The 13,652-nt window shown below is 47.5% G+C and overlaps 1 protein-coding gene across 1 annotated transcript in view; it reads right to left on the bottom strand.

Annotated features, from left to right (window-relative positions):
* The window catches only part of METTL14 (methyltransferase 14, N6-adenosine-methyltransferase non-catalytic subunit), a 94,156-nt gene that overhangs the window by 68,568 nt on the left and 11,936 nt on the right, over positions 1-13,652 (bottom strand). The window contains exon 2 of the mRNA XM_063920225.1: positions 1,122-1,210. Coding sequence (XP_063776295.1) covers positions 1,122-1,210 — 89 coding nt within the window. The remainder of the gene's footprint in view (positions 1-1,121; positions 1,211-13,652) is intronic.

Genomic DNA, 13,652 nt, shown 5'->3' with positions numbered 1-13,652 from the left:
TGTAATGCACCCAGTCTCCTCTGGGCACAGTATCAAACGGAGGTCTGGAGGAGGGGCATAGAGGGAGGAGCAAGTGCACACCCATATCTAAAGTTCTTTTTAGTGCCCATGTCTCCTGCGGAGCCCGTCTATTCCCCATGGTCCTTACGGAGTCCCCAGCATCCTCTAGGACGTAAGAGAAAAATCAGTGAGTTCAGCCGGCAGTTTGCACTTCGGACGAACTCAGACTCCAGTACATCCTGCCCACAAATTGAGAGTTGTGTCTGCTACTTAGTTCCCCAGTAGGATTGTGTGAAGAGTCTTGTCAGGAGGTGGATCCCCGGAGAATTGAGTAAGTATGCGCCCAGCTTTACAGTAGATTCCTCGCCTCCAGCAGCTCATCCAGTCAGCAGTTCCCTGATATCTTGTGTAACCCTCCCTCATTTTCATAACTCATACTGGCACATTGGGCACAATTCAATTATAAGAGAGTTGAAGAACACTGGGAATTAGCTCCCGGGGCTATTCAATACAGCGCAGTGGTAAGTCGGAGAATGCCTGTTCTCCCGGACTAAACAGGGTGTTTTGTCAGGAGAACAGACATTCTCCGACTTAAGTGCCCGACACAACGCTGTTTCCACCATGCTACGGGCAGAGATCATCACCGCGCTGTCACGTTTCTCCGATTTCTGCTCGCACCCCACCGGGGGTGCGAGAAGAAATCCCGTTGTCGGGTGTCACAGGGTGCTGTATTGAATAGCCCTAGGATCTAATTCCCGGCGCTATTCAACTCTCCTAGAATTGAATCGTGTCCATTGATACGGATGGAAAGAAACTAAGGAAACAGGCCTGATGGTTCTTACTACAATGACACGAGGAAGGGATTCTAGTGGACACGTCAAATGAATGGAGTTTGTCAAACCACAGCCTGCTGCATTAGTGATTGCAATATATTAAGCGGATTTGCTCACAACACTGAATTTTCATTCTGTGATGATACTGTATAACATAATAACACTGATAAAAAGAGATGCCTGCAAACAGATAGCTTATAATAACACTACTATAAAAAGTAGGTGTAATGTCAATAGTTGTGTAAATACAATCATTAAAGTGTATAGCAGCAGATCACGTTTATTTACCGACACATTTCTCTAGTCTCTGCTATTTCCCTTTGCTCATCCTTGCTGTTTAGTATAGCTCCGATATTGTCAGCACTTTCCGCTCCGAGCTGTAAAAAAAAAAAAAAAAAAACCACACTGTTTATAACAGCCACCTAATACATACAAGATATGCCACACTATAAATACCAACAACACATTGCTGCTGTGTAGAAATGAGAGATATAGTCAAAGATAAGAAAAAGGATGCGTCTGCCACCCAAAGCTTAACTACAGGCAGCACAGCTATAGAGAAACCCCAAATTTGCTAGTGGATACAGCTGTCTACATACAGTATTATGGTTTTATGTACTGTATAATGAATTGTAGTCTGACTTCACAATTATGGACTGTACAGTGAAAAAGACCACTCCCCTTCATATATCTTAAAGTAAGTACTATAGAATAAGGCTCAGAGACGGATTATAGGATGAGCGACAGGGGTAATCTTCCCGGGCCCCCACACATTAGGGGACCGCACACACTGTCCCCCAGTCTCCCCACTATCACTGGTGTAGCCAGTGCCCACAGTCAGCATCATTAACAGCAGCACTAATAATGAGTCAGACTGACTCATTATTAGTAAGCCACAGGCAGTCACAACAGCAACGAAGAAGGATTGAAGCAGTGCACCAGAGTAGAGAAGGAGGCCCTTCCCCACCCTGCCCAGCCTCTCTCCACACCTCTCACTTTCTTCTCCTCTCTGCGGTTGCTGCCGGGGACTGTCTCACAATGTCAGATCCCGTAGGGTGGAGCTGCCCAGCGTCCTGCAATGTCTGACCCCAATGGGGGCAAGATGCAGCTGACAAGCACCTAGCAATGTCAGATCCCAGTGTGTGTGTGTGTGTGTGTGTGTGTGTGTGTGTGTGTGTGTGTGTGTGTGTGTGTGTGTGTGTGTGTGTGTGTGTGTGGGGGGGGGGGGGAGGGGGGGGAGCCACCCAGTGTCCTGCCTCTGCTAGTGCTTAGCTGACCCAGCCACCCCAGGTAGGCACCTCACATGGACACCGGGGGTGGGGATCAGGTACTCTTTACCCCCTTCCTCGTTCCAGACAGCAGGGAGAAAGAGGACTGGGCTGGGGAGAGAGCGGGCTGCAGAGTCCTCCCTGCGCAATGATGAACAGCATTGGATACAGTATAATAATTATATACATACATACACATTTTTGATGTGACGCTTTGCGCACAAAGCATAGCGCATATGTTTAGAGTTTTTATACATATATTTCCCCCTTAGTGTATCATATACCGCTATATACATAACACGTAACACCCAATTAAAATATATAGGTACAAATAAAAGTCTGTTCTTCTACTAGGGACATACTACAAGCAGTGCATGCCCACTGCTTACCCTGTTCTTTCCCTCTTTATCAGAGTGCTGTGTTATGCTGGCAGCCACAGCAGTGATGCTATTTACAGTACCTCCTCTGCCATCCACTTCGCTAAGGATAGAAATGGGGTTCCAATTTCAGAGGTGGGCAAGGAGTAACATGCACTCAGACTGTTTCATCCTGGGTACAAGGGGCCAATTTATGGTCCTGCAGGGTGCAATGAAAAAGGGTAGGGTGCTTTTTCACATTTCAAAAAATGGGGTGCGGCACCCTGCTGAAACAGCCTAGAAGGAACACGCACACACACACACACGCACACACACACTCTCTATAGCCAATTTGGACCGGCACTTATAGCAATTAACATCAATTGAGTCAATCCATGGTCAATTAATGCTTGATTTTTTTATGCAAATTTTCGTCTGACGAAAGGTTTGTATAAAAACTCAAACATTAATTGATCACACGGGTCTAGTTTCTTTATTTACATCGAAGTCCTGTGAGTGCAGTCCTATCAACTACCGTAAATAGGATTTTAATTACCTACCGGTAAATCCTTTTCTCAGAGTCCATAAGAAATATTGGGGAGACTTAGAGCGATGGGGTATAGACGGGGTCCACAGGAGTCAGTGCACTTTAAATTTCTTCACTGGGTGTGCTGGCTCCTCCCCTGTATGCCCCCTCCCACAGGCAGTTATAGGTAAAACAGTGCCCGAAGGAGAAAGGACATATAGGAGAGAAGGAACATAATAACAATGAGTGGTGAGATTTATATACCAGAACACCACTAACATACAACAACCAGCAACGGCTGGTAACAATAACAGCAACAGCTGAACAGGTAATCACATAAAAGAGAACCCGCAGAAAAGTCAACGCACTGAGGCAGGCGACCAATATTCCTATAGAAAAGGATTTACCGGTAGGTAATTAAAATCCTATTTTCTCTAGCATTCATAAGGGATAATGGAGAGACTTAGGGGGTCATTCCGACCCGATCGCTCGCTGCAGTTTATCGCAGCGAAGCGATTGGGTCAGAACTGCGCATGCGCCAGCGCCGCAGTGCGCCGGCGCATGCCAGACAGCCAAAGGCCGTCGTTGCCTAGCTGGGTGGGAGGGGGCTTGACAGCAGCGTTAAGCCGACGTTTAGGGGGCGCTGTCCAGCCAACACAGGCGTGGCTGGACCGTTGGGGGAGCGGGCTGCGGCGGCTGCGTGACATCACACGCAGCCTCTGTGACCCAGGCAGCGAAGAAGTTCTCCCGAACAGCCGCAGGAGCTGCGCTGGCCGGGAGTTACTCCTCAAATGCAAAAGCATCGCCGCTGTGGATGGGCCTTCATAGACTTAGGAACAGGTAAAGCTGTCGACACATAGGCCTGTTGGATAGTAAGCCTAAGCGAACCAGCAATGGACTACTTTGAAGCAGGACAACCCTTTTTCGGTGCATCATAGAGCACAAACAAGGAATCAGTCTTTCTGATCTGAGCCGTCCGCTTGACACTGATCTTCAAGGCTCGCACAGCATCCAATGCCTCCGGAGGAGCAGAAGCGTCAGAACTTGACGAAACCACAATAGGATGATTCAGGTGAAACGCAGCGACAACCTTTGGCAGGAACTGCTGTGTAGTCCTGAACTCCGCTTTGTCCTTGTAAAAAAAGACCAAGTACGGACTTTTAAGACAAGGCCCCCAATTCTGAGACACGTCTAGCAGAAGCCAGGGCCACGTGAGGTACTTGTCTTCTATCATCATCAGAGGTTCAAACCAGGATAACTGTAGAAATTCCAACACCGCAATCAAATCCCAGGGTGCCGTAGGCGGCACGACAGGAGGTTGTATGTGGAGTACCCCTTGCAAGAAGGTCTGAACTTCTGGAGAAAAAAAAACGGAGAGAGCTGAAATCTGGACATTAACGGAACCCAGACGTAAGCCATTATCCACACCAGCCTGCAGGAAACGTAAGAAGCGTCCCAAGTGGAACTCTGCAGGTGGATACATGCATTCCTCGCACCAGGAGACATATCTTCTCCAGATATGATGATAGTGCTTTGATGTCACAGGTTTCCTGGCCTGAACCATGGTAGCAATAACCTTTGTGGAAAGGCCCTTGTGAGCTAGGGTGTTCTGCTCAACCTACATGCCGTCAAACGAAGTCGCCGTAAGTCCGGGTAGACGAATGGTCCTTGTTGAAGAAGATCTCTTCTTAGTGGTACAGGCCAAAGGTCTTCGACGGACATGTCCAGAAGATCCGTGTACCACGCCCTCCGAGGCCAATCTGGGGCAATAAGAATTGCCAGGACTCTTTGATTCCTGATTTGCTTGAGCACCCTTGGGAGCAACAGAATCGGAGGAAACAGGTAGACCAGCCGGTAAGGCCAAGGCGGCGTCAGTGCATCCACTGCCCTCGCCTGAGGGTCCCTGGTTCGTGAGCAATACCAGTGAAGCTTCTTGTTGAGACGAGACACCATCATGTCTATTTGTGGGCAGCCCCAACGGTCGATGGTCTGCTACAACACCAGATGGTGGAGCCTCCACATCCCCGGGTGGAGATTGTGACGACTCAGGAAATCTGCTTCCCAGTTGTCCACTCCTGGAATGAAGATTGCTGACATTGCTCTTGCATTTCTTTACGCCCGGAGGAGTATCTTTGACACCTCTCGCATGCATGCTCTGCTTTTTGTCCCTCTTTGCCGATTGATGTACGACACTGCTGTGGTGTTGTCCGACTGTACTTGGATCACATGATCCTTGAGCAGAGGAGAGGCCTGAAGCAGAGCATTGTAGATCGCCCGAAGTTCCAGAATGTTGATCGGAAGGAGGGCTTCGTGGGCTGACCACCTGCCCTGGAACTGCGTCCATTGGGTGACAGCTCCGCATCCTCTCAGATTCGCATCCGTTGTGAGGAGGATCCAATCCTGAATCCCGAAACTCCGGCCTTCCAGGAGATTGGAGGACTGCAGCCACCACAGGGAAATTCTGGCCTGAGGTGACAGCCATATCATCCGGTGCATCTGTAGATGTGATCTGGACCACTTGCTCAGGAGATCCAATTGAAATGTTTTGGCATGGAACCCCCCATATTGGATCACCTCGTATGAGACGACCATCTTCCCCAACAATCTTATGCAGAGATGGATGGATACTCGAGCAGGTTGGAGCACCAGGCGGACCATCTCCTGAAGTGTTCTTGCTTTGTCCTACGGGAGGAACACCTAACATCCCCAGGAACAGGAGCCGCTGAGTTGGCTCCAGGTGGGACTTCTGTAAATTGAGAATCCACCAATGGTGTGACAGAAGTTGGATAGTGTGGTTGATATGGAGGAATAAAAGCTGCCTGGATCTTGCTTTTATCAGAAGATCGTCCAGGTAAGGGACAACATCGAACCCCTGGAGCTGGAACATCATCTCTGCCATCACCTTTGTGAATACCCTCGGAGCTGTGGACAGGCTGAAGGGCAGTGCCTGGAACTGGTAGTGGTCGTCCAGCAGGGCAAACCTCAGATTAGCCTGATGAGGTGTCCAAATAGGAATGGTATGGTATGGTATGAAGGTAGGCGTCATTGATATCCATGGAAACCATGAATTCCTGTTCTTCCAGGCCCGCAATCACTGCTCTCAAGGATTCCATTTTGAACTTGAAAACCTTTAGGTAAGGGTTCAAGGACTTTAGATTCAACATGAGCCTTACCGAACTGTCCGGCTTCGGTACCACAAACAGGTTGGAGTAATAACCCCTGCCTTGTTGTGGTATTGGTACTCTTACAATGACGTGGGACTGGACCAACTTTTGGATGCCCTGTTGCACGTAACTTGCGTAATCTCCAGATTTTAAAAAGCGTTGGGGAGGAGCACCATCGAACTCCGGCTTGTAGCCCTGAGAAATTAGGTCCCTGACCCAGGTACCCTGGCAGGAAACCTCCAAGACGCGGCTGAAGTGACGCATTCGAGCTCCCACCTCGGGATACCCTCGGGGTAGGTGGGCACGATCATGCTGAGGACTTAGTGGAAGTAGAACTGGTGCGCTGTTCCTGAGAACCAGTGTTTGCAGGTCTTTTTGTCTTACCTCTGGTGCCTCTAGTCGCATTAGAGGAACCCCTAGCCCTAGATTGAAATCGGTTAGACTGACAGGACTGAACAGATGGTTCCGGGTAGGAACGCCCAGCAAGCAGGGCCCTAGAGGGGAGAAACGTAGATTTCCCTGTAGTGACTTTGAAAATCCACGTATCCAACTCAACCTCAAAGAGCCATTTCCCAGAAAAGGGGGAGGGGGAGTTGGGATTCCACACTGCGCTTGGATTCTGCATCCACTATCCACAAGGCCCTGCGTGCAGACACTGCCATGGCAGACGTCCTAGCACTAATATTGCCCATTTCCTTGAGCGAATCACACAGGACGCGTGCAGTGTCCTGAATGTGCATCAGGAGAGTAACCGTAGTGACCAGAGGCATGTCCCCGGAGAGGCCCTCCTGAATCTGAGTAGCCCACGTATGAATGGCATGGGTTATCCAGCAACCTGCTGTGTAGATAGACTTTAGTGTAGTCTCTATCTTTCTGAACCCAGGGTCCTTTATGGTAAAGGAGCCCGAGGCAGGCAGCACCGCCTTTTTTGACAGTCGAGAGACAGACGTCAACTCCCGGGGGCTCTTCCCAGAATTTCCTACCTTCAGGAGCAAACAGGAAAGTGTGCAAAAATAAGATTTTATCCGGAGATACTCAAGCCTTTTCGCACAAGTCACTTAATTCAAATGAGGATGGGAAAGTGACTTCAGGCTTTTTCCCTTTATACATGTGTACCCTCGTGTCAGGGACAGGGGGTTCCTCAGTAATATGCAAAACCTCTTTAATGGCCATAATCATGTACCGTATACCCTTAGCCACCTTTGGCTGTAATTTTGCATCTTCATAGTCGACACTAGAGTCAGTATCTGTGTCGGTATCTGTGTGATCAATCTGGGATATGGTGCGCTTCTGAGACCCCGAAGGACCTGGCGCCCCAGGGGCAGGCATGGACTGGCTACCTGACTGATCCCTAGCTTCTGCTTTGTCTAATCTTTTATGCAATAGATTAACATTTGCATTCAAGACATTCAGCATATCCACCCATTCCGGTGTCGGCGTTGCCGACGGCGACCTGACATTCAAGCACTCCCCCTCCACATTTAGCGAGCCTTCCTCGTCAAACATGTCGACACACGCGTACCGACACACTTCACACACACACAGGGAACCCCTTTCCTGAAGACAGTATCCCTGTCAAGGCCCTTTGGAGAGACAGAGAGAGAGAGCCAGCACACACCAGCACACACCCCAGCGCAATAACCCTGGAGACCAACACAAATTGTTTTTCCCCAGCAGCGCTGTATAATATATAAACCGCCAATTATGTGCCCCCCCCCCTCTCTTTTAAGCACCCTTTCACCGTGTGTAAGCAGAGGAGAGTCCGGGGAGCTTCCTCTCAGCAGTGCTGTGGAGAGAAAATGGCGCTGGTGAGTGCTGAGGGAGAAGCCCCGCCCCTTCGGCGGCGAGCTTCTGTCCCGCTCAAACTTAGTGAAATATGGCGAGGGTTCTTTTATATACATGTACAGAGCCCACCTGTACATGTATATATTCTTTATGCCATGCAGAGGTTTATATGAAATGTAAGCTCTCACGAGTAGGGCCCTCTTCCCTCATGTGCTCACCCTTTTCTTCTTTAATAATTCTCAACTGCCCAAATCACAGTTTTTGGGCCACCTGGAACTTATCTCTGTCATTTACTGGTGTAGTTATGCTTAGTTACCCTGTACTTGTCCAAAATTGATTTCAACTGTAAGTCACTGTTTTGATTATGTGCATATGTACTCTGTAATTGGGCGCTGCGGAACCCTTGTTGCGCCATATAAATAAATGATAATAATAATAATAATAATAATAATAATAATAATTGCCACCCAGGGCGCAACCCCCCCTGCGCCCTGCACCCTTACAGTGACCGGAGTATGTGAGGTGTATGGGAGCAATGACGCACAGCTGCAGTGCGTCACCTCAGTGAAGCTGAAGGCTTCTGCCGCCTGACGACTCCTGTACTTCTAGCTCGGTGAGGAGAACGGCGGCGCGGCTACAGGGGTGGACGCCCAGTAAGAACCTGCGTTCACCCCCTCTGGAGCTAATGGTGTCCAGTAGCCGAGGAAGCAGAGCCTATTTTTGACAAGAAGGTCTGCTCCTCTCTCCTCAGTCCCACGATGCAGGGAGCCTGTTGCCAGCAGTGCTCCCTGTGAAAAAGTAAAATGTAGAAAGAAAAAAAAAAATCCAAACAAAAATGCTTCTAGGCAGAGAACTCTGGAGAGCTCTCTGCAGTGCACCCATCTTGCTCTGGGCACAGTGTAAAACTGAGGTCTGGAGGAGGGGCATAGAGGGAGGAGCCAGTGCACACCCAGAGTCCAAAGCTTTCTTAAAGTGCCCTATCTCCTGCGGAGGCCGTCTATTCCCCATGGTCCTTACGGAGTCCCCAGCATCCTCTAGGACGTTAGAGAAAATCTTTTTGACACTTGGTATTTTTTTGTCTGGATTTTTCCAGGCTAATTTAAATAGGTCATCTAACTCTGCAGAATCAGGGAAAGTGACATTAGGCTTGTTTTGTGTAAAGAAAAACGACTGCTGTGACGCAGTGTCCTCTAGAGGGAGCTTTAACATGTGCTGTATAGCCAGAATGAGGGGTTGAGCAGAAGTGGAATTCCCACTAATGGGATCCAAGTCAACCCCATCCTCCTGTATTTCCTCATCTGAATCAGAGTAGAGCAGGTAAACCACGCTTTTGTGGTCCTGAGTTAGAAGGGGGGGAGGGGGGGGGGGCTGTGTAACATCAGCCCCAGCAGCTAAGTCTGCAACAGCCTGTTGTAGTAGCTGAGTTTTCTAAACATTAGCAGTGAGTTGTGATGACATATCAGACATCATAGTCTTAAGAGCCCCTAACCAGAATGGCTCAGGTCCCTCTCCCCAGCCCATTCACTGAGCTGTGAAGATTGGCTGCATTGTTCACATGAAACTGTGTACAGTGTACTGAGATGCAGTGTGTACTGTGTCTGGAGACGCATTCCGCCCCATTTAGAAGCCGTGCGTCACCGTACCCTCGTGCCGCCATAATGGCCAGCGCCCTGCTAACCGGGATGCCGTCACAGTACTCACCACTCTTCATGCTGTTAAGGGTGGCGGCGTGCTGCGGGAATGTCCGCTCGCCGTGGTGGGGCTTGCGAATAGTTCCCTCAGGAGCTCAGTGTCCTGTCAGCGGGGAACAGGACCATTAATCCTTCAAGAGGTTGGGCCGTCCCGTCCCCCTAAGTCCCACGAAGCAGGCAGGCTGGTGACAATCAGCCCTGCCTGAAAATAACAAACATAGAAAATAAATGCAGGAATTTCTTCAGGCGCTTCCTTCAGCGTGACCGGCTCCTCCGGGCATATTTTCTAAACGGAGTCTGGTAGGAGAGGCATAGAGGGAGGAGCCAGCCCACACTATCAAATTCTTAAAGTGCCCATGACTCCTAGTGGACCCGTCTATACCCCATGGTACTAAATGGACCCCAGAATCCTCTAGGACGTTAAGAGAAAACTCTCTGGAGCTGCAGAGATGTGCATCCTCTCCTGAGGGCACTTTTCTCTAAACTGCCTGTGGGAGGGTGCATAGAGGGGGAGGAGCCAGCACACCCACTGAAGAAATTTTACGTGAACCGGCGCCTTTGGACCCCGGCTATACCGAGTCCTACTCAGTGCCAGATTAAGGTTCACATGGGCCTGGAACTGAAATTTATGAAGGACCTGTTGTGTGCCTCTGATGGAGGTGTGACAGTCGCTGCGATGGTGTGACTAGTGATGTGACCAGTGTGGTAGTGTCTAAATAGAGGGTGTGGCCATCTCCATGAAGATCATAGCTAGTGTTTACCTTTAACCACTTAATAGTTAACAATAAAAAGTTTGTGACCACTATATAATACAGAACATCCGTGACCAAAATATCAAGCATGGAGCATCGCAATGACCTCCATATAATACAGAGAGCTGTATCAACACGCAAAGAAGGATGAAGGGCAATGATGGGGTAAAACAGAGCAGATATGGTAAGATTACAAAAGATAGGGGCAATACAGAGCAGACAGGGAACTGAGGGCTCCTGGGACACACCGACACCAATTACTGACATAAACCCCCTACTGACACAAACACACTTATATAGACACACACATACACCACTTACTGACACACACCACTGACACATACTGACATACGTTACTGACAAACACGTACTGATACACACATTTCTTGATTCAGACACCACTTACTGACAGATACCCATTACGGACACAGACATCACTTACTGGCACATACTTAATGACAGACACCCCTTACTGACACAGATACAACTTACTGACACAAACACACCTTACTGACAGATGCCACTTACTTACACAGACACCCCTTAATAAAACAGATCCCACTTACTGACATGGTACACTGATACAGACACACTGGCACATACACACTAAAGGTGCATACACTTGGAGAGATTTTGACTATGAGAGATTTTGACTGAGGGAATTCCCTTGAACTGACAGTAGGAAATTGTGACTAACTTTTCCAGCTATTTTGAGTAACTCAAAAGGGGATGCTTTTTCTTTTCCAGCGACCTAGTCAAAATTGACTTGCTTGCACAGTCTATTTTTTGCAGCGATAGCGACCTGGTGGGGACGCGCATCGCTATTGCTCGCTGTGTACACACAGAGCGATATGCACTAACTTTCTAAGCGAATTGACTATATAGTCAAAATCGCTTAGCTATATCGCTCTGTGTGTATGGACTTTTACTGACAAACACTTACTGACAACCAAATTTACTGACACAAACACCTTTTACGGATACCACTTACTAACACAGACACCATTTACTGATACAGATTCCACCTACTGACAAACACTGATAGACTTACTGACACCGACACAATGATGCACACACTTATTGACACAGATACCCCTTACTGACAGATACCACTTACTGACACACATACCCCTTACCGACACACCCGACAGATACCACTTACTGACACACATACCATTTACTGAGACAGAGACCACTTAATGATCGATACCGCTTACCGACACACACATACTGACTCAGATACCACTCACTGACACAAAAAAATACAGATAAACTTACTGACAAAGACACCACTTAAATATGGGAGAGGAGACCCCAAAGCCTGGTGTGTTCTGCAACTCGCCGGGTTTTGCACGCCAGCTTTGCTCTGACATCCATGGAAGCATGGGCGATCCAAGGCGTAGTTTTCCAATGGACGGTAAACTGCGCATGTGCAGAACAGGTCCTGCGATCGCATCGCAGGGATGATAACGTCTCGGCCTGATTGACAGGCAGAGGCATTCAAAGGGAGGGGCAGGGGAGGCCAGTGTTTATGGAAACGTGAGTGGCAAGGCGAAGGGCTGTGTCCCAGACGCAGTTTCCTTGGCCACCCAAGCCACACAGTGACTGCTAATCTGAGTAAACTCAGGCTTACTAGCCTGCAGTCAAAGATGAACATCGTGACCGATGGTTGCTATGTTCATCCAGAACTGCAATTGCATTACAGTTTAGAGATCGCAAATGCAGGAATGATGTGGTATGCACCTCCACCTGCATTGCTAAGTATTGCATTTGCAAAGCCCTATGTTCCCTACCACATGTACAAGCACACACTTACACACTAGAGTTAATTTATGTCGGGAACCAATTAACCTGTGGGAGGAAACCAGAGCACCTGGAGGAAACCCACATAAGTATGGGGAGAATATAAAAACTCCACACAGAGTCATTGTGGAAATCAAGCCTACAACCTCAGTGCTGTGAATAAATGGACTCATCTGTAACTTTATTATACATAAATGACCTTTAATATGAGAGAACTCCGCCCCTCTATAATACACTTTCAGATTATCGACACAAGTTCCATTCTATGACAATACCAAGCACATCCTGTTCTATATTAAGTTAGATCCATACCAAAACTCTGACAATACCTGGGGTTACATACATAATCCAATTTCATTTTTGTGCAATTTCCCTATAAAAAAATATTTACACAGAATTTAATTCTTATATGCCTCCTGCCTTCACTCCTTATATAGGCACGAATTCAGCTTGTGTTGTAGTCTTGCGAAAAATCGCAAAACTAAAACTCTTTCTCTAGCATGCTAATTGCATTTTAAGGGAAGCCCCTTGTTAGTTGCCGGGCCGACATGTTTTGGATTGCAGTGGCTACAATGAAAGTTACGCAACCACCGCGGCCTGCCCCACAACCGGTCCGGACACACCTCCGTTGCCTGGACTGCACCCCTGCATCACCGAATCCAAAACACCGGGACTTAGACTGCGTGCGATCTCAGACTTCACGCATGCCTTTAGCGGTGTGCATGTTCAGAAGTGCGGAAATCGCCACATAGCGATTTACACACTTCTGCTAACGATACTGAATTGGGCCCATAACGTCTCATTAATGTGTGCAACCTGTTCCCTTTTATGTTCAATTAATGTGTACTTTATTTATGTCACGTTCTCTCTCTTATATATATATATATATATATATATATAAAAAAAAATACAACAAACCCGGCTCTCCACCTAAATATTATAACCAGTCCTGCTGCCCTCACAGCAAATGAATAGAGGATGGCAATGGTGCGGCACTCAGAGATATTTTTCCATCAGAGAATAAAACTCACGGACACAGGGGTCACTGGATTCAGTGACCCCCGTGTCCGTGAGTTTTATTCTCTGATGGAAAAATGTCTCTGAGTGCCGCACCATTGCCATCCTCTCTCATATATATATATATATATATATATATATATATATATATATATATATATATATATATATATATATATATATATATATATATATACACACACACACACACATAATGCTCAAAAAAAATAAAGGGAACACTAAAATAACACATCCTAGATCTGAATGAATGAAATATTCTTATTAAATACTTTGTTCTTTACATAGTTGAATGTGCTGACAACAAAATCACACAATAATCATCAATGGAAATCAAATTTATTAACCCATGGAGGTCTGAATATGGAGTCACACTCAAAATTAAAGTGGAAAAACACACTACAGGCTGATCCAACTTTGATGTAATGTCCTTAAAACA

This window comes from Pseudophryne corroboree, chromosome 1 (assembly GCF_028390025.1).
Source record: "Pseudophryne corroboree isolate aPseCor3 chromosome 1, aPseCor3.hap2, whole genome shotgun sequence".
NCBI classification, from domain to species: domain Eukaryota; kingdom Metazoa; phylum Chordata; class Amphibia; order Anura; family Myobatrachidae; genus Pseudophryne; species Pseudophryne corroboree.
Note: the sequence above shows the minus strand (reverse complement) of the source record. Positions and strands in the feature narration are given on the sequence as shown.